At 45.3% G+C, this 19,577-nt stretch overlaps 1 protein-coding gene across 8 annotated transcripts in view; it reads right to left on the bottom strand.

Moving 5' to 3' along the window:
- Positions 1 to 19,577, bottom strand: part of LOC135396876 (protein trachealess-like) — a 227,171-nt gene that overhangs the window by 45,234 nt on the left and 162,360 nt on the right. The window contains exon 1 of one of the 8 annotated variants that reach the window (XM_064628091.1): positions 6,678 to 6,833. The exons of the other annotated variants lie outside the window; for them this stretch is intronic. Within the exon in view, the coding sequence (XP_064484161.1) occupies positions 6,678 to 6,790 (113 nt within the window). The 5' untranslated portion in view covers positions 6,791 to 6,833. Of the gene's footprint in view, positions 1 to 6,677; positions 6,834 to 19,577 lie in introns of those variants that run through there. 8 annotated transcript variants of the gene reach the window in all.

Raw genomic sequence — 19,577 nt, 5'->3', positions numbered from 1 at the left:
TTATTTGCTGAAAATGGGAGGAGGCGCCTATCTGGGACACATTATGCATGTCCCAGATAGGCTCCTCCCTCTGTTTTGAACGAATCATGACACAGAATGATATTATTCGGAATGACGGTTGGCTAGGAGCGTGCTATGTGGGGAAGTTCTGTTTTAACAGTGTATACCGAGGAAAAAAGAATTATTCTTCTACGTGTCATCCTTAGCGAGATACAAGCCCTCGGGTACACTCCCGAGCAACGTGCAGACGTCACAGAGCTCAGAGTTGCGTCCATTCCCCATTGGCAGCTGTAGGCACGTGACTTCTCGTGCGCTGCCTCACTGGCGGCGGCGAGGGCTGTGACGTCAGGAGGCGCATGAGTTTCGGTATTCGCGGTGGCCATCTTTTACGCTTCTATTACCCTTTTCGCCGTGAAACATTCGGTGCAGGTCCACATCGGTGCAAAGAACCGTCTTTTACGTTTATCTGGGATAACGTGGGATGACCTGTCGCAAGCCCTCTAAGATTAGCATATTACATATCATCGCAAGATCTAGCGGCTCTCCAGCGAAACGCCTGTCCTCTTGCCGATACTGATCTTATGTGCCAATCAGGAGAGAACTGCATGAGACAGCATCCAACGAGGCACAGTAACTTTACTTTGAGATGATTAATGGGGAGTTTCATCACAATGTATCGTAACTGTTAAGGATATGATATGTTGCAGCGAGTTCGTTCCAATAAAAGACACTGGACTACCACGTTCACGCACTTTCCTATAACGATAGTGCCACTGGTGTGGAAGCATCGAGCTTCCCCCCCCTCCCCCCAGATCCTTGGAGGTATGGTTACGCCACTGTTCAGCTGTTCATACAGCTCGCTAAAGTCGGCGAAGTAAAAACCCAACGCGCGGTTTTGTAACAAACAAAAACATGTTTTGAAGTTTTTTTGTTTGTTTTTTTCAGTTGTGTAAGATATAAGTTTCTCACAATGTCAACATTGCGAAGGTTACAGATCTAGTAGGCGAAGATGGATTGGCTATTTCTTGTGACTCATCTAATCAGTCAAAAATCACAATTCCAAAATTGATTGGTCCATGGTCAAGTCTCGGCCCACCAACGCTCTGCCCTCAAAGCTCTTCTGACCTTTTCGGACACCGTAAGACTTCTGTCCTTTCTGTGAGGCAACTCAATTTTTCCAGTTGAGCAAAGAAGTAAGAGACAAGCGAGCTGGTGTCATGAACTTGTATAGGTAACATTTCCGTGAGTGTCTTCTCCTCACACTCGAGGAAATGTTATCTAGGGATCCATTATTCTGTTTGACACCATTACCGCCAGCAATGGGATAGAGTATCGTCCCTGGCGTCGAAACACGTTGAAACACCCCAAACATCACCAGTTCCTCACGCGCATTTTGTTTAAAGGGGAACTAAAGTACAAAAAACTTCTCTTTTATTCATTCCGTAATTTCTGCACTCAGCAAGAAAGTCTGGTGGAAAACACATTTCCTTCTGAACCCGACGAAGCGAAAGTAGCTTCCGTCCTGTTTCTTAGCAGAAGACATCCTTGCGCTCCGTTTCTGTTACTTCTGCTAACTTCCGTTGATGGTGTGCCTCGCTGCTTATTTCTTTCTTTTTCTTAGCGCAATCTTTCTCCGCCGGAAGCTCACTCTCTCCGTTTGTGCGGCGATGAATCCGAGGCCGAAACTCAATTTCAAGGCGCGAACGTGCGTGATTTTCGCAATTAGGGTGGGCCGCCGCCATCTTGGACAACTCTCTTTCCTCAACCGCACTGACTCAGGGCCCGCCTTCCAAGATGAAAGATGTGAAAACCCAGCGAGGAAAAACAATCTGAAAATATCTCGTTAGCATTATTCCAAGTAAATGCGTGCTACAGGCAATAGACCTCGTATTGCAAACTGTAGGATGGGACAAGCGTCCTTTCAATTTCAAGGCAATAGACCTTGTATCACCAACTGTAGGATGGGACAAGCGTTAGCTTGCACACATCACGCTTCAAAAATAGACCACAATGCAATAGACCACAAGGCAATAGACCTTTTTAGAAAAGCAAGCGCCACCTGTGGCGCGTAAGGGCTCATGGGAACTTACAGCGTCTTACAGCATTATGGGATGACCAGAGGCGGAGGTAGAAGAAGAACAACAACATTCCCGGTGTGCGCAGCAGCAGCGTCAGCCGGGGTAAACCATAACCGAAGCAGACGACAAAGTTCCCATGCTGCTTTGCGCCTCGCGCTTGGTGGCGCGCGCATCTTTTTAAAATCGTCTATTGGCGTCCCTACTAATGAGAGGAGTCATAGTCCGAGACAACGTAAGAGCTACAGTCACAGAGGTATATCTCCGCCAGCGGAGAATGTAGTTCGCGCATTGAGAGTGGGGCATACAAGAGGATGGCCGACGCCATGCGGACGAGGACGTCGACTTATGAGTTTTGTTATGAACATTCAAAAGCACACAAATGTTCTCAAATACGTCGTATCCGACGAGTGTTTTCGGAACATGATCAGTGTACAAGCAACAGTTTGAAGCATGCGCGCGCACTACGTTGTCACTCGGAGGCATCATGCGCTCGCATAGGCTAATCACACACGAGTGATTTGTGGGCGGAGTTAACCTGTAGGAGTTGACTTGCTCCGAAGTGTAGCATACATATCTGCTTTAATCGAATGCAAGAAAGTTTAATCCGCCACGTTTTCGGGTCTCCCATTTATAGAAGTTTCATTGCAGTGCAATGACACTCCATTTTTAACGTAGTTGGTTCTTCTTAGTGCGTGCGGCCTAACCATTAAAGAAACAATATGATTTTTTGCTGCTATATTACTACTATTCTACTAGTTTTCATTGCTATCCCTAATTCTACATCCACCCTAAAGAGATAACTTGACCACATAACACGCTCGCGAACAACCGCCATTCCGAACGATATCGTTCTGTTTCCTGATTTGTCGAAAATAGGAGTCGCACGTCTCTTTGTGACAATGTTAATTGTCACAAAACGGCGTACCCCTGTTGTCTCCTCTAAATCACAGGCGATAACTGTATCATAGCGTATCACACGGTAAAGTTCTATTTTTACAGTGTAGTCCTCCCATAGTTCCGATTTTCACGGCCTTCACTAAAAGCTACTACCAGGCAGTGCATCGTAGCAGTAACTATTCAACGTTCACCGTCGAAACGCCCAGCCTTACAAGTCTCGTCGTCTTGTAAACTGCGATCCAGAACACTAGCTAACACGAAAATGTCGAGAGATACAAACAACAACAACAAGGCGTCTTAGTAAGATAGAAAAAAAAAGTCGAAAGGCCAACGGCATGACCACAGAGCAACTGCCAGTGTCGTCTGCTATCGGAACGACCATCGTCCACGCGGCCAACATTTTCGAAAACGCCCAGCCGTAAAGTTGGAAAACGTCGAAGGTCGACATTCCAGCTACACTTTTTTTTTTTTTCAAAGCAGAAGAAACGTACAGAGAAACCGAGAAAGACAGAGAGAGAGAGCAAGAACGACGTGGTGCATGTGAGGGCTTGCGTGTTACTTCCTCTGACAGCGGGTGTGTGTATCGTCTTGTAAGCCTCGAAGATCGTAGATGTGTAATCGGACGTTGACATAAGAGAGCTATAGAAGGCAAAGGACAAGTCGCTTCGACACTAGCCTGTTAACAAGAAGAAAAAGAGATAAAGGGGATGCCTCGTTTATTTTGTCTTTTAATGGAATTACGCTGGGAGTGTGAGGGAAGGCCAACGCTCCGGAAGATATACGCAGGTTGTTTGAAGAAGGTACTCGTTTACACTACAGAAGAGATACGGTACAGATATGCTCTAAGAAACAAAAGAGCGGACTGGGGAGCGAGCTATTATTGCTTTCTGCTTGCAATTAATCCCCATTTTAGCTCCCTGGCCCTCCCGGCGCTGCAAATAGTCTAAAACTTCGCGAATAGTCCCTTGTAATGCAATGTTTTACGTAAATATGTGCTCTGAGGGGTTTTGATGGAACAATGCAATATAAATTAGCAATTTCACTAATCGAAAAACTTTTAAGGAAGAAGGGTAATTTTCCGTGTTACGTGCCTCTATCGTTGAGTTCACCCGCTTAATATGACAGTGCATAGTGTTTGTTCGCGATAAAATATATACAACAAAACTCAATGTCTCGCAATTGAGTAACTTATAGTTGAGCGGTTCCTCGTCATCGGGCCTTTCATATATATCGGTGCTTTTATTTGCAATTTAGCGCATGGGGTGCCTAGATTATAGCATCGCCGTCAACAGTACGGAACATTGCAATAGAAAAGTTGAGTGGAGTTCGCATGTACCCGGAAATGGAGTATGACCATCGTTTTTTCCCGACTCGGTGGGGTCACCTTCTTTGAAAAAGTAGACTCGCTTATTCTTGGCTGAAGTTTATGCTAGACCATTCATTGGATAATTTTATTTACACGGCAGTTATGCAAGATCAGGAAGATATAAGAAATTGGTGACGAGTGTTTAAAACATATTTGGAGCGCGTCAGTTGTTGACATATTCATCTTTGAAGTGGGGTAGGGTCTTCTGGCTACCACGAAGAAACATATCCAATATGCATCATTACTTTTTCATCATATATTGTTCTTGTTGTTGCTGTTGTTGTTGTTGACATATCGTATATATATTGCTAGTATGTTTTTCTTGTTTGGTGAAATGATATTTATTATAAATCTCGTAGGCGCCCTTTTATACGATGTCGGCTATTCGAAGGAAGGATCTGCTCAGCTCGTTCTTTTTGTTTTTCTCAACAACCAATGTTTCAATTACTTCCTTAGTTTTCACTCACAAGCTTCAAGACATTTGTGGCAGAGGAGCTATATGGCCGAATTACAATGAGTTCACCAGAAGATTCAAGCCGTTACGACGTGATAAAATGATATAACACTGAAACTACTGTGTTTATTATGATACAAGCTTTCATGCAGTGGACTGTATTTCGTCAGGGACCTGACGAAATGCAGTTCACAGCACGAAAGCTTGCATCACAGTAAACACAGTAGTTTCAATGTTCTATCTTTTTACCACCTCTGTTGACCGTACTTGACGCAGTTTCGGCATTCCCCGATTGCACCTGTTAAGACGAGTGATAAGGCTAATCACATTCAGCCCCTTGCATCGTCCTGGGTGTACCCCACAACACGCTTTGCAGCGACATGCACCTTTCGTATGCACAGCACTTCCTGCAAAGCTGACTACACTGCAGTACGACGTTTGATGCGGGGAAGACCACACTGACGAAATTTGAATTGGTACAAACACTTGTGCAACAAATTTTTTTTTTTGTGTGTGTGCGATACTTCTGCAGCAGTCGAGACGCCGTTATCAACAGCATAAAGCAAACGTTACACTAAATACCAGCAGAAATTAGTAAGCTCGCGGAATTTGAGAAAAATCATAAATCGAGCTCTTCGGAGTGAAATGAATCAAAAGTTTAGGAAGGTTTCGATCGCGCATAGAGATCACAACCCGAAGCCTGCGTTTCGGCACTCAAAGCTGTAAAATGAATCGGAAGTCACTTGAAAAGTCAGCACATTGTTGCTGTTTAGTTATTGCCGGTACGTCACAACTTAGGTCTGGATGCGTCGATTTGACCATTAACAACACACTCTAAAAACAAAGCTCCACTACATAAGATGTTCGGAACCAACACCTACTCAGAATGACGCCATCCTTTTCCCCCACTTGTTCCTTGTTGAAAAAGGGGGAGGAGTACGCCTATTTGTGACAATTTTGATATGCATTAGCTGCCACAGAAAGGTATACGCCGTATACGTCAAATCAGAAGCGATTAGCGAATCATTCTTCGTAATGGCTAAGCAGAGCGTGGTTACGAGGTGAAGTTCAGTCGGTGAAGAGGGCATATATAGCCAAAACAGCGGAAGCAAACTTCACGCGCGCACACTCTTCATTTCGAAGTTCGACCTCACTATCGAAATCGTCCGAACAGTTTAACGGAGACTGCTCAGTTTTGCTGCATCTCGAAATGAACTTTACATGCCGAGCTCTCGAGAAAACTTAACATGCGCGTAGCATTTTTTTATGTGCGCATGTTATAAACGCGCGTATACACTCTAAAAAAAAGAACAACTTTACTCCTTTTGGAAATTTGATGCATTTCCACAACACTCAGTCCCTTCTTGGACTACCTGCACGGAAGTTCATGTGACGTTTAGGGACTCTCTTACAGTGCTAGAGAACGCCTACTGGGTTATCGATCAATATAAATGACATTAATATATAATTATAAATAATTACATTTGATATTATCAATTGCAACCTACACTCTTAGAACATTACATAACTCGCTGAGGGCCAAACGTTACACAGAACGGTAACTTTATCACACCTGATTCGTGGGGCATACGCGGATCGGGGCATCGGGGCATACGCCCTTTTGTGACAAGTTACATAGCACACCGCATAAATGTCACAAATTTTAAGGGACAACGATGTCATATGGGATGATTGCCTGCTGTTCATGCTGTAAATTTATGTTTTAAGAGTGTAAGACAAGAAGCTGTAACTGCTCCCCATATTACTTTTTTTTTCCTTTGAGTGCATGTGATACGAAAGGACACACACAATCGCACATGCAACTAACATTAGATAAAAAAAAACACAACCGTGCACAAAGATTCTTGGAAATGTTTCATACCAGCTTGGAACGGACCACGAATGCGATCCGTACGGCATCACAGCCGCTTGAGAGGCAGGAGACGAGTAGCACAGTTCTGCTGCTGAATGCGGTTGTGGTCTCAACATCAACATGATGACGGTGGTGGTGGTGGTTGAAGAACAGTTCCGCAACAGTCACAGGTCAAAACGGCGAAGATAGTAGTAGTCCACTATCGGCAATATTTCAGCGGAAAAGAATTCGTACGGCGGTAAGTAGTGAAAGCCAATGAAGTTGTCTCAGGAAACATTGTACGTAGATGACAGAGTTGAGAGGAGACGAAGAAGTGCCAGAACAACTGCAGAAGTAGTAAGTGGACCCAGTGAAGTTCGAATGGGTGTTCAACGACAAAGTTTCTGTGAGGCCGACAACGGCTAACCCTTTCACTAGCACCACCAACGACAAAGTTACGACAAATTATTGTTTCAGAAATGTACAGAATAATCTCAACGACAAAACAAAATAATTCGATAACAGCTATTAAATAGCAACAAATAAGTGCGTCAAACCCCGAGTACTTGAATGACGACTTTTAAGAAACCAAACTTGTAACTGGAAAACAGTCCTTAGACCTTTTCTCTTTTTTTTTTTGACAAAGAGGAAATGGGATCAAGAGGGGGATGACCTCTTAAGCCGAACAACGAAGAGAATATAGTAACAGCGCTAACCAACACCCGAGGAGCGCCTCTTACAAGGAACGACGGAAAACAGCTAACCTGTACGATCCGTAACAAATTAAACAACGAGGAAAATTATTTAACCGAACAAAAAACAGAAGCAACCAGAAAATCAGAGCAGACGAACGCCGACCCAGACGGTGGGTCACGCCCGACTTCGGTACCCCGATCACACACACATACGCACGCCAACCTCTTTTTTCCACACAGCCTCGGCGAGCACGATACGATCGCAATCTGTTCGTCACTTAGACCACCAGCTCACGCACCACTCAAAACACCGTTGACAGTCACAGTCCGTCCTTGAAAAAAAAGGAAAAAGAAAAAATGACGCATACAAAAAGTCGTGACGTGAAAACCACACGTCCAAGACGACGACGACGACGACTTCAGCACCGCACAACTAAACCTTATTTGCCCTTTCCTCCTCTTTTTTTCTTTTCCTCTTCTCACGGTTCACGGACGTGCGCTGGCGATCGTACGTGATTCCTTCAAGTCCAAGCGACGTGTCGAACTCCCCGCGCCGAGGTTTCACGACTTCCAGTTTGAAGAGAGGAGGGAGGGAGAGAAGACTCCGGACGAAAATGCGCCTCGCGTCGAGGTCGACTTTTTTTTTCTTCTTCCTTAATCCAAACGGGCGCCGAGCGAAGCACGACCGCAAGTGACGACGTTAAGCACGCCGACGTCGGCCGCGGCGTTTTCAAGCGAAGCACGCGCGCGCGGCGGCTCCCAACGGCGCGTCGAGCACGAGGCGAATAACGAAACAGTTTTGTAGGTGTAGCGAGGGAGAGGCACGGGAGCCCTGCCCTCTTCGCCCTCTTTTTCCCCTTTGCTTTTTTTCCCCGTTCCCCAGCGAGAAAGAGGGAGACGAAATGAGGGAAGAGGATGGAAAGAGTGGTTGATTTTCCTTCTCTCCCAGACTCATCCGCGTGATGATGGCGGTAAAGGGGGGGGGGGGGGTACAGAACCTGCTGCAGGTGGAAGATGTGTTACGGAACACGTGCGAAAGCGGAAGCAGGGAAGCGAGCACGCGCATCGTTTTCTTTTTTTTTTTATTCCTTCGTGCACGATCAAGGCGTTAGCGCAAGGTAAGTGATGATTGTTTTCTTTTTTGTCACTTACACTTTGCTCTCATGAGCGAAAGAGGATTGAAAAAGTATACGGAATGAAAACCCCCGCGAAGAGATACGTCATCAAGACCCATGTTGCGCAAACCTTATCTGTATGAAACTTGTCAAGTGCGTTACTGCTCTTTCCTTTGCGCGAGGAGAATACTCAACAGGTGCCTTCGCTAAAAACATATCTTTCTAAAAAAAACTCATAGCTTTACTACGAGGCGAAACAGAGCCATAAGGGAGTGATGAACGTATCAGCACGAAGATTAGAAATGATCCCAAAGGATACACCACGATAAAATTTGAAGGAGCGCACGAAAGGAAACGCAAGAAACAGCTCGCGTGCGAGACATCCAGCACGTGCCGGGAAGTTCAACGAGAAAGCGAGAGCGCCGTGGATAGGGAAGCGAAGGGAAGAAGGGCATCTCTCCCTCAATATTCAACGCGCGTGCGCCCTCCGTGCAGCCTATCTTTCGACGATGCTGAAACAGGCAGGTAGTGAAGAGGGGTGGCGCACCCATTCCGCGCGCGTGCTGCTTGCCTGGACGCCACGCCCCTCGCGCTATCGAGCCGGCCCCGGGTCACGTACTGCTGGGTCCGGGGCGTGCCCCTAATACCGCAGCAAAAATGGCGGAGTCGTTGTGATGCGGCCCGACGCTTCTCTTTCTCTCGTTTCTTTCTTTTCGATAAGCTTTAGTGTTCCCTAGTGTCGGTTGATAACGCGCGCGAACTATCCTCTAGCGAAAGATCGGTTGGTTGATGGAAGGGCTTCACGTTGCTTCTGTTGTTGGTTGGCTGCCGCGTTCATTTTCAGCTTTTCAGGTTTGCGTTCTACTTGATACAAATGTGCGGTGCACGACACTCGATCGACGTGATTTTCCCACATAGCACGCTCCTAGCCCACCACACTCTTAAAAATGACGGAAGGGGGGGGGGGGGCGTTCGAACCGCATAGCACGCACTTAGCCAACCATAATCTGGAGTGATATCGTTATCTGCTCTGATTTGTTGAAAACGGGAGGCGTACGCCCTTTTTGTGACAATTATGAACAGCATAAGTGTCACAGGAAAGACGTACACTCTTAAAAATGAACTTCACCTCATAGCACGTTCCTAGCCAACCATAATCTCGAATGATATCGTTATCTGACTTGATTTGTTGAAAACAGGAGGCGTACGCCCTTTTTGTGACAATTATGAACAACATAAGTGTCACAAAAAAAGGCGTACGCCTCCCGTTTTCAACAAATCAGGGCAGATAACGATATCAATCGACATGACGGTTGGCTAAGAGCGTGCTATGCGGTGAAGTTCATTTTTAAGAGTGTACGCCTCCCGTTTTCAATAAATCAGGGCAGATAACGATATCACTCCAGATTAGGGTTGGCTAAGAGCGTGCTATGCGGTGAAGTTCATTTTTAAGAGTGCACGATAAAGTTCTGCGATAACAATAAAAACAATTGCTAAAGAATGATAAAGTTCTCTCTCCTGCTCCAAGGCGTACCTCCAAGGGAGGCGTACGCCTTTTTTGTGACACTTATGCTGTTCATAATTGTCACAAAAAAGGCGTGCGCCTCCCGTTTTCAACAAATCAGGGGCGAGAACGTTGTCATTCGGGATGATGGTTGGCTAGGAGCGTGCTATGTGGTGAAGTTCATTTTTAAGAGTGTACGCCTTTTTTGTGACACTTATGCTGTTCATAATTGTCACAAATACGGCGTACGTACGCCTCCCTTTTTCAACAAATCAGATAACGATATCATTCGAGAGAATGGTTGGCTAGGAGCGCTGCTATGCGGTGAACTTCATTTTTAAGAGTATCGTATAGGCTCTGACTCTGAGAGAATTATGTGGTGACGTTGGGCTTCACTGCACTTTGATTCGCTGCACGTTCACTGGTATGAAGGCCACGGGTTCGAACCTGGTCGAGGGCGATAGCAGTTTGGCGACACTAGACAAGTTTCTTAGATGCATTTGGCCTATGTGACAAACATTCCACATCGGATGCTGTGGGCCGAGATTTCACCGCAGATTTCGAACGACTCAAAGGTTGAAAAAAAAAAAAAAAAAAAAATTTGTCGATAGGCCTATAGACGACGCTCTGTTTACAAACATGTGACGTAACGAGAAGACTGGTTCGAGGTTATATTTTGCTGTGGTGGGCAAGAAGCGCGAAAAAAAGCGTCGGCCGATAGGCTGATAAAGCTGATAGTGCCCACCGGCATGCTTTGCGCGGCGGCGTTACGTAGCCAATGACGTAGGGACTCAGGTCGATGCTGGCTTAGTTCTTCATAAACGTAAGATAGCATTCGATTTTATCTTTCTTGTTTTCTTTTTTATTGATTCGCTGCTGTGGGTCAGCAATGTTACTGACTTTGACTTTCGAGACACTTTTGTTATATTTGCCTTCCTAAAACTTGTTCTATAAATTACTTGCTGTCGTTCGTTTGTTTTTAGGAATGTCCTCTGTGGTGCAAACAGCATATAGGCACATTGGAATCCTGTCGAGGGCAAACCAGGAGCACACAGAAGCGACAGAGCACTCTTGGCGACATAGCCAGTAACAAAAATGTTTCAAAGAGCTTTCTTGTCCGAGCTGACGTTTCCTCTCTCCACTTACTACTTTTTCTTGTGACATTTGTTTTATCATCATTATACAATAGTGATAAAACAAATTACAATAACACAATCAGAAGAGAGAGAACACAAGAGAAAGAAACACGGCAGAAAAAGAGCAAAAAAAGAAGTACGTAGTCGAAAATCCACACTAGAATTTTTACAGAAAAGTCAAACCACCCATGAACCACTACATCCACCGCGTTCAAAGCGGGTGCATTTCGAATGCACCCGCTGAATGAACACCCCCAAGGCAACCCCACTAAACCTGTAATCAAGCCTCGATGAAGGCATACAGGCAGAGAGGAAAAGGGGGAGTTGATGCCGCCCATCTCCATCGTTATAGGGGTCGGGGGTCGTAACGCTTTGTACAACCCTTTCTGTCCTTTCAATGGCGATAAACTCGTTATAGAGCCCAGCGGCTGAATGGGAGCCGCCTCGTCATGTTGCCAGTGCAAACAGGTATCACTCTTTGCCCTTCGTTTATAGTGAATCCGTGTAATATGGCCGCAAGGTTTGTCCTATGGGTTCCGTCTTCGAAGCTTTTCACGTGCGGTGAGTCTCATCGAGGGACCATAACATAACAAAAAACAATTTTTGTGTGTCAACAGATTATGAGATAAGTCTTTTTTTTTTTTTAGACGGTATCGATAGGGCGTAACAGTATATTCACTCTTAGAAATGAACTTCACCGCATAGCACGCTCCTAGCAAACCATCATATCGAATGATACGTTATCTGCCCTGATTTGTTGAAAACGGTATGCGTACGCCTTTTCTGTGACAATTATGGAGGATATAAGTGTCACAAAAAGGGCGTACGCCTCCTGTTGTGTACCCAACCATCATCCCCAATGACATTGTTCGCTCCTCTGATTTGTTGAGAACGGGAGGCGTACGCTTTTTTCTTGTGACTTTTCACAAATGTTAATTGTCACAACAAACGCGTATGCCTCGCCCTTTCCACAAATGACGATTAATAACGGTATCTAATAAGACTAGTCGAGAGAGAGACAGCCAGTTGAGCAGTCATGTTTATTCTAGAACGTCTCGCACTGCGGTATGACTTAGCATATCACTTTTTCATTATGATGATACCTGTTGCGCTACCTTGAGCTGAGTTTGAGTTTGAATGTAAAAAAAAAAAAGAAGAAATTGAATTCGCCACCTGAATTGCGCTACCTTGTGTGTCTCGTCCGCCGTCTATTTTAGGGCTTTTAATATGACGATGACGATGCTGATGCTGATGATAGTTCTTCCGTTGCATTTGCAACAGTGTCATTTTATGCGATGCTTTGCCTTGAACGTGGTGAAAGTCCGTTTTAAGAGTGACCCAGCCCTCCTCTCCTCTATATATGAACAAACTGCAATCTCTCGTTAGCACTCGACGCTCACGTTATCCCACGAGAGTACGAGAAGAGCAACGCTCGGCATATGCGGCGCAAGTTTTGCGTGAAGGTGATCTAAAGAGAGCGGTTGGTTCCGCGGACGTTCTGACATATGGCACCAGTATGCATGCAATGCGCCACTGTGCGGATCGATGACGTCCCGGAAAACTTTGGAAGTACCGCACACAGAGCGGTGCATTTAATGTTTACGACCACAATGGTACATGGTACATTCACGGCCAACAAAAAATTAAAGACTCCCCCCCCCCCCCCCCCCCCCCCCACAGAGGTTACCTCACGAAATCGTATTTTTCAACAAAGAGCGCGCATCACTAAGCACCTGTTATCGTCAAGAGCTGTAGCAATTCCGTTTATACAAAAATCCGGTAGACAATCCACGTATAGTGACACTGTCAACGGAATATGGAAACATGGAAGCACTATAACGGAACACAATGTTGCCAGTACAGCGATGAAGACTGAATTATTCGGGTCCGAAAATGAGCCAACAAGAGACCGGCAACCCACTTATGAGCATAAAATAAAGCTGGTAGTAAACCCGCGAAGTGTAACAAAGGGGGCGCGTAAGGGCACGGCTTTATTTATTTAGGGAAGCGTGGGGAAGAAATGAAAGGGCTGTGTGGAAAGGGAGGGCACGGGCGACCTCCCAGACAAGGCGACGACCTTATATGAATATGAGTTTTGGGAGAGTAACGTGATTGGCTCCAAATCACGTGACAATAGCGCGTGCACCGGACTGTTAAATCAAATGAAGACGGCCTAGAAAGGGTGATGCAGCAAGGGTGCGGGAGTATTGCGAAGGTGATACCGACAATTGGTGGCTTTACGCCGCTAGACAACTATGACACTCGACTGGGCGGTGTCTATGAATTAGTTTGTAGCGCATCACCAAGAAGCTGGCGTGTTCAACTGGATTTCGAACCCGGGACACTGAGATAAGTAAGTGGACGAGATACCTACACTCTTAAAAATGAACTTCACCGCAGAGCACGCTCTGCGCCAACCGTTGCCACGAATGATATCGTTATCTGTCCTGATTAGTAGAAAACGAGAGGCGTACGCCTTTTTGTGACACTTATGCTGCTCATAATTGGGTATCGTTATAATATGTTATATGTATGTTATAATATGTTATATAATAAAGTGGGTATCGTTATACGACTGGAGTCTGGACACGCTGAGGGCCAATCATTGCACAGAATGATACGGTTATCATTCCTGATGTGTGGAAAGTGTGGGGCATACGCCGTTTTGTGACAATCATCATAACTGCATAAGTGCCACAAAAAAGCGCACGCCTACAGTCTTCAACAAATCACGGGAGAGAACGGTGTTATTCGAGATGGTGGTTGGATAGGAGCTTGTTATGCGGTGAAGTCCACTTTTCCGAGAGTACACTCTTAAAAATGAACTGTCACTGCATAGCACGCTCCTAGCCAACTACCATCCCGAATGATATCGTTATCTGCCCTCATTTGTTGAAAACGGGAGGCGTACGCCTTTTTTGTGACAATTATGAACAGCATAAGTGTCACAAAAAAGGCGTACGCCTCCCCTATTGAACAAATCGAGGGAGAGAACATTGTCATTCGGGATGATGGTTGGCTAGGAGCGTGCTATGCGGTGAAGCTCTGTTTTTAGAGTGTAGGCCTACAGGCTTCACATCGGTACGCTAATTTCTTCATTCATGCGTGCCCGCGTCGGTTTTTACTTAAGGACAAGACCAATTTTAGTCTTAATTCTATTGAAGTGCGACGCACAACCATTCTTCAGTGGTACACTCCTACGAAACAAATAAAAACCACAACAAAGAAAATGCGTTTTTTTAAAAAAGAAGAAAAACACTAAATACGATATGACAGCCAACCTCAAAAAGCACGACTAGATCGTGCACCCTGCATGTTGACGTTCACTTTGGCTCCCCTGTCACGATGACCCTCGGGGTGTATGACACCCACCCCTCCCACGCACAAAAATAAACGCCTCCTAAAAAGCATCACCCCACCCCACCTCGCTATTCGCGCACCTATTTACGAGGCTGCAGTAGACGTACAAAACCAAAACATGGACCGACAATAATGGAATAAAAACGCGTCCGATGGCCTCTATGTACTTAGCGGACACGACTCAGAGGAGCGTGCAGAATCAACACAGCCGAACACAACCAGCAGCGTCTTGTGCGCGGTGTCGGAGGTAATTGTGATTGACGCCTTTTCAATTCAACGGCACCAATGGAAGAAGGCAGTACCTTAGGCTATATTATAACAAGACGTCAAAACAGCGTGCTAAAAAATTCGAACGGAAGACGTCTATGTTTATAGCAACGCCACATCTATATTTTTACGTATTTCGGGTGTAAATATTTTGTTTTTGTCTTATGGCACGCGCGTTTGTGGCGTAAATTTCGCACCATTATAGGACGGTATTTTGCAAGCCACCCTTCTAAATAGTGCACTCTACAAAATAAAACAATTTTAAAGGGCATGTTCTTAGGAAAACACATTTTCAGGAGAATATATTCCGTTTGAAACTTTAAAACTATCAGTTTCGACACTGTTCTTACACGTTTCAGTTGAGCCTGCGGGTTAAAAATAGTGCCAATTTATGAAAACACCGCCCATAGCCAATGCAAGGTGTAAAAAAAAAAAACTACTGCGCACACTGCGCAACTTACACCACAAAGATGTGCGTCATAGGAAAAGACCACCCAAATGGTGTAAAATAATTTAGAGAGTATACCGGCTACGGACTCTACAGATTCTGCATCATTTTTTTCACATCCAGACGAACGAAAGGTGGAAATGAATTGAAAGACCTCTTCAATGGACATCGTACGTACATTTGGGAGACGTCTCGAACATATAGCAGCGCCACCACCGTTGACGTGTCTTCTTCACCAACACTCTTAGAAATGAGCTTCACCGCATAGCACGCTCCTAGCCAACCATAATCTCGAATGATATCGTTATAAGCTCGGATTCGTTGAAAACGAGAGGCGTACACCTTTTTTGTGACAATTATGAACAGCATAAGTGTCACAAAAAAGGTGTACGCCTCCCGTTTTCAACAAATCAGGGCAGATAACGATATCATTCGTGATGATGGTTGGCTAGGAGCGTGCTATGCGGTGAAGTTCATTTTTAAGAGTGTACCACCGGCCTCGTAGATCAGTCGTAGTGCACTTTAAAAACAGAACTTCACCGCATAGCACGCTCTGCGCCAACCACGACCACGAACGATAGGGCTGATCCGAAGAGAGAAGAGGGCGTACGCCTTTTGTGTCAGTTATCATATATCCACCTCAGTCCACGAATCAGAAAGGACAACCCTATCATTCGCGGCAATGGTTTGTGCTATACGGTGAAGTTCTGTTTCTACACTCTTAAAACAAAGCTTCACCACATAGCACGCTGAAGGCCAACCACTGTACAAAGTGGTACCTCTATCACTCTTGATTTGTGGAAAGCGCGAGGCGTACGCTTTTTTGTGACAATTAACATTTCTGCAGTAGTGCCACAAAAAGGCGTACGCCCTCCCGTTTTCAACAAATCAGTGGAGAGAACGATGTCACGTGGGTGATGGTTGCCATGAGCGTGCTATGTGGTGAAGATCATTTTAAGCGTGCAGAGTGTTGCGTCGTAGTCAACAGTTTAGGTCAATAGTCGTAATAATCGTAATAGTAATAATAGTCGTAATAATCGTAATAGTCGTAGTACTAGTCGTAGTGATCAAGAGTGGAGGTCAATACTGGTGTCGTACAACATGACCGTCTTCAGCACGGTTTCGTCGTTTTTTAAAAACAGAACTTCCCTGGATAACAGGCAGAAGGCCATCGCACAGGGTGTACGCCCTTTTGTGGCAATTAATTTAACTGCGTAAGTGCACCCTTAAAAATAGCACGCTCCTAGTCAACCATCATCCTGAATAGCACCGTAATCTCCCATAATTTGTTGAAAACAGGAGGCCTACGCCTTTTTGTGACACAGAACAAATCAGTAGTGCTAACGGCACCATCCCGTGGAAGGGTATGAATCGGGCAACGAAGATGAGCGCCTCTCACCAACGGCGGAACACAGGAAACATCCCAATTCAATGCCAATGCGTGCTTCTTTCAACAGGCGGGCATTCACAGTGGAGTGTAACCGCACGCGACACATGGCTCCCCCTACTCCAGTTAGGGTGTTTTTCCTGCACCGAACATGAGAGAAATAGCGAAGAAAAAAAAAGTTTCATTCCCATCTCGTATCCCCTGCGCCCCTTAACCTGCCCCCACATAGAGCCCTCGCTACAACCCACTACGTTAAAAAAAAAAAAAGAAAAACGAAAAAGAACGGGAAATAAAAGCATGCCAGATATGATGTAGAGTCGAGCGAACCGCATGAAATATGACCTTGAAATAAAACGCGTTAGAAAAATCCGCTGAGAGCGCCTCCGCGCGGCGGTATCTTACGCAAGGGCTGAAAATGGACAGTGGCCAGAAGGAGGACACATTATACGCGGAGCTGTTTCCATAACGGTATTATTGTGGAGGTGATGGGGTCCCCCCCCCCCCCCACACACACACACACGCGCGCGCGCTTTGGATATTTCCTTTTTTCCTCTTTCCTTTTTTTAATGCACTGTTGCGGAGATTGGAGACGACTGCGTGAAAAAAAAAAAAGGAAATAAAAAGAAGTACATATTTTTTTAAGGGCCATATATTATGGCATTACAGCTCCATTAAAGTTGGGGAGATGGGATTTTGCGCGTAGTCTCATATTTGCCTCGTGAGTTCTTCTTTGCGTGACTCCGTCCCACGTTTTGTTTATTTTTTGTTCCGTTGTCTTCCTTGTCTCCTTTCTCTTTTTTTTTTCTTTTCCTTCTCATATGTCAATTTCGATTGATGAAGATACCAGCAGTATTGACAGGTTGAAGGATGTGCCGTCGGCTGAAGTACTACAGTATAGAATATGCTAACTAAAGGCTGTAAAAGAACGTTCTGCTTTGAAGGAGTGCGCTGCAGGTTGGGATTGCATAGCCGCGGTTATCAATGAAATGCAGCTTGCTCCCGGTACCGCGTGGAGAAGGACTTGTACTTCGACGCGGCACACCGTGCGCTGCTGAAACATGCAGTATGTGAAGTTAGAATGTACTGAAAAGTGATCGCGAGGACGTAGAAACTGCAAATACAATACGTTTGCATATTAAGATGCCAGCTATATCTTTAAATGTTAAGCTTTAACTTGAAATCAGTGCAAGCGGCATACAGCAAAGTAGACAGGACTCATTTCGATAGTAGTGGTATCGGACAAAATCATAAATGGCCCGTTGTCCAAATTTACACACAAGCTATAACTAATCAGCAAAAGCACAAAAGTGTGACCAAAGTAGGTCATTCAGTGGAACTCACAGAGAAGTTAAAGCGACGTTTCCAACTAACCAAACATGTACAAATCAAGTCACATGCTCTGACACGATGTTCAGGTCCAGTGTTGCGGAATATTTCAATAAAATTCGCAGTCAATTATTCACGATTGAATTTTAAATCCAGCGCATTTGTAGCCGTAACGTCACTGTTGGTTACTTCCGGTGTCTGTCCCGCCAAGCAATCAAGCACCCGGTTCGAGACCAAACTAACTGATTAGGTTTTATCTTGTCTGAAAGCACCCGTCTATCGTCTATATAACGGCCCCGCACCCTAGTAACGTCCACCAAGTTAGCTGGTATTCCAAGCTTACGTCCGCGTGAAACTGGAACCGGATTCACCGAGATGTGAACGTGCCGTTCGCTTTTCTTGTTTATCTAGATAATTAAACAATGATGTAATAAATAATGTAAATAATAAATAAAACTCCAATCTGAGAATCAGTCGACAGCTCTAGACTATTCCTTTGAGTCATGCGTCAAGAAAGCCAAAATTATCGCATCACTACATCCGAAAATAGACCGCCGCAACTTTAAATCACCTCCAACCAACCAATTCACCCTAGCTAACGACTCCATTTGCCTCCGTCGCGACTTCCTCATTCCTAGACGAAAATTGGAACCCATCAAACTTATCACCTCCCTTCTCATTCCCCCTCCCGTACCCTCCCTTTCCCTTCTATCATCACCGTGGCCATCATCATCCTGCATTCGACAGGTTCTCCATAAAGCGCGTCGAGAAGAAGACAAAAGAAAAGTACCTGGAACACACTGCGCCCCCCTACGCATCCGAAACTCCCTGCCAATTTTCAACTCTCCCTAATAAGGAAATTGTCTTCCTTTCCTGCGGCCCAGACTCCCAACGGAAGCTCCTTAACACGTTGCCTCTTCCCTTTTCGCCACCTCAGCGCGTCGCAAACCAAATAAAAGCCCAGTCCCTAGTTAAGTCCACCCTGATAGAGCAGAACCGAGCCTTGCCTGCCTTCGTTCTCTCCAAATAAGTGGGAGGCTGTGGAATTGTTAATAGGGAGAGAGAGAGAGAGAGGTTCCTGATCATTCTTTGCTTCCGTTTGTATATTTTGCTTCGTGTTTCTCACCCAGCGTTGCTGCTGGGAAGGCGTTTGACCGTGCTAGATTTGGCGGTAGGGGGCAGTGAAGTGGACAGTCGGTATCAAAGCGTTGTAATGAAGGTATGCGAGAAGAGTGACCGGGGGGAGGACAGAGGCAGCATCGAGAGGGAATTTAGGTTGTTCCGCGTGTTGTATTTCACAGAGGAACGTGGCGCTGTGGAACGGGCAGTGAAATTCTGTTCAATAGACGAGTGAAGAAGTCGGGTACTTCATTGTACTTCATACTGTACGTCATGGGTAGTTCACTCTACGCGCAGGCTGTTTCCAATAGAAGTCTTACATATTAACATGCTATGGTGGTAAAGAAATGGCGATGTAATATATCTTGACGCAGGGCAATCAGTATAATACAAGTGTCACGAGAAAACGTACAGTCATTTTTTATCTTCTTTGGATCAAAATGGTCCTGGACGTCCTTTTGTGTCGCTAAGAAAGAAAAAAAAGTAATAATGATGTGACTGTAACTAATGGTACAACACTCACTGGAACTAGCACTTAGCATTTGTTCACTGGTCCCGTGTAGAGAATGATGC

Source organism: Ornithodoros turicata, chromosome 6, assembly GCF_037126465.1.
Source record: "Ornithodoros turicata isolate Travis chromosome 6, ASM3712646v1, whole genome shotgun sequence".
In the NCBI taxonomy this organism is placed as follows: domain Eukaryota; kingdom Metazoa; phylum Arthropoda; class Arachnida; order Ixodida; family Argasidae; genus Ornithodoros; species Ornithodoros turicata.
Note: the sequence above shows the minus strand (reverse complement) of the source record. Positions and strands in the feature narration are given on the sequence as shown.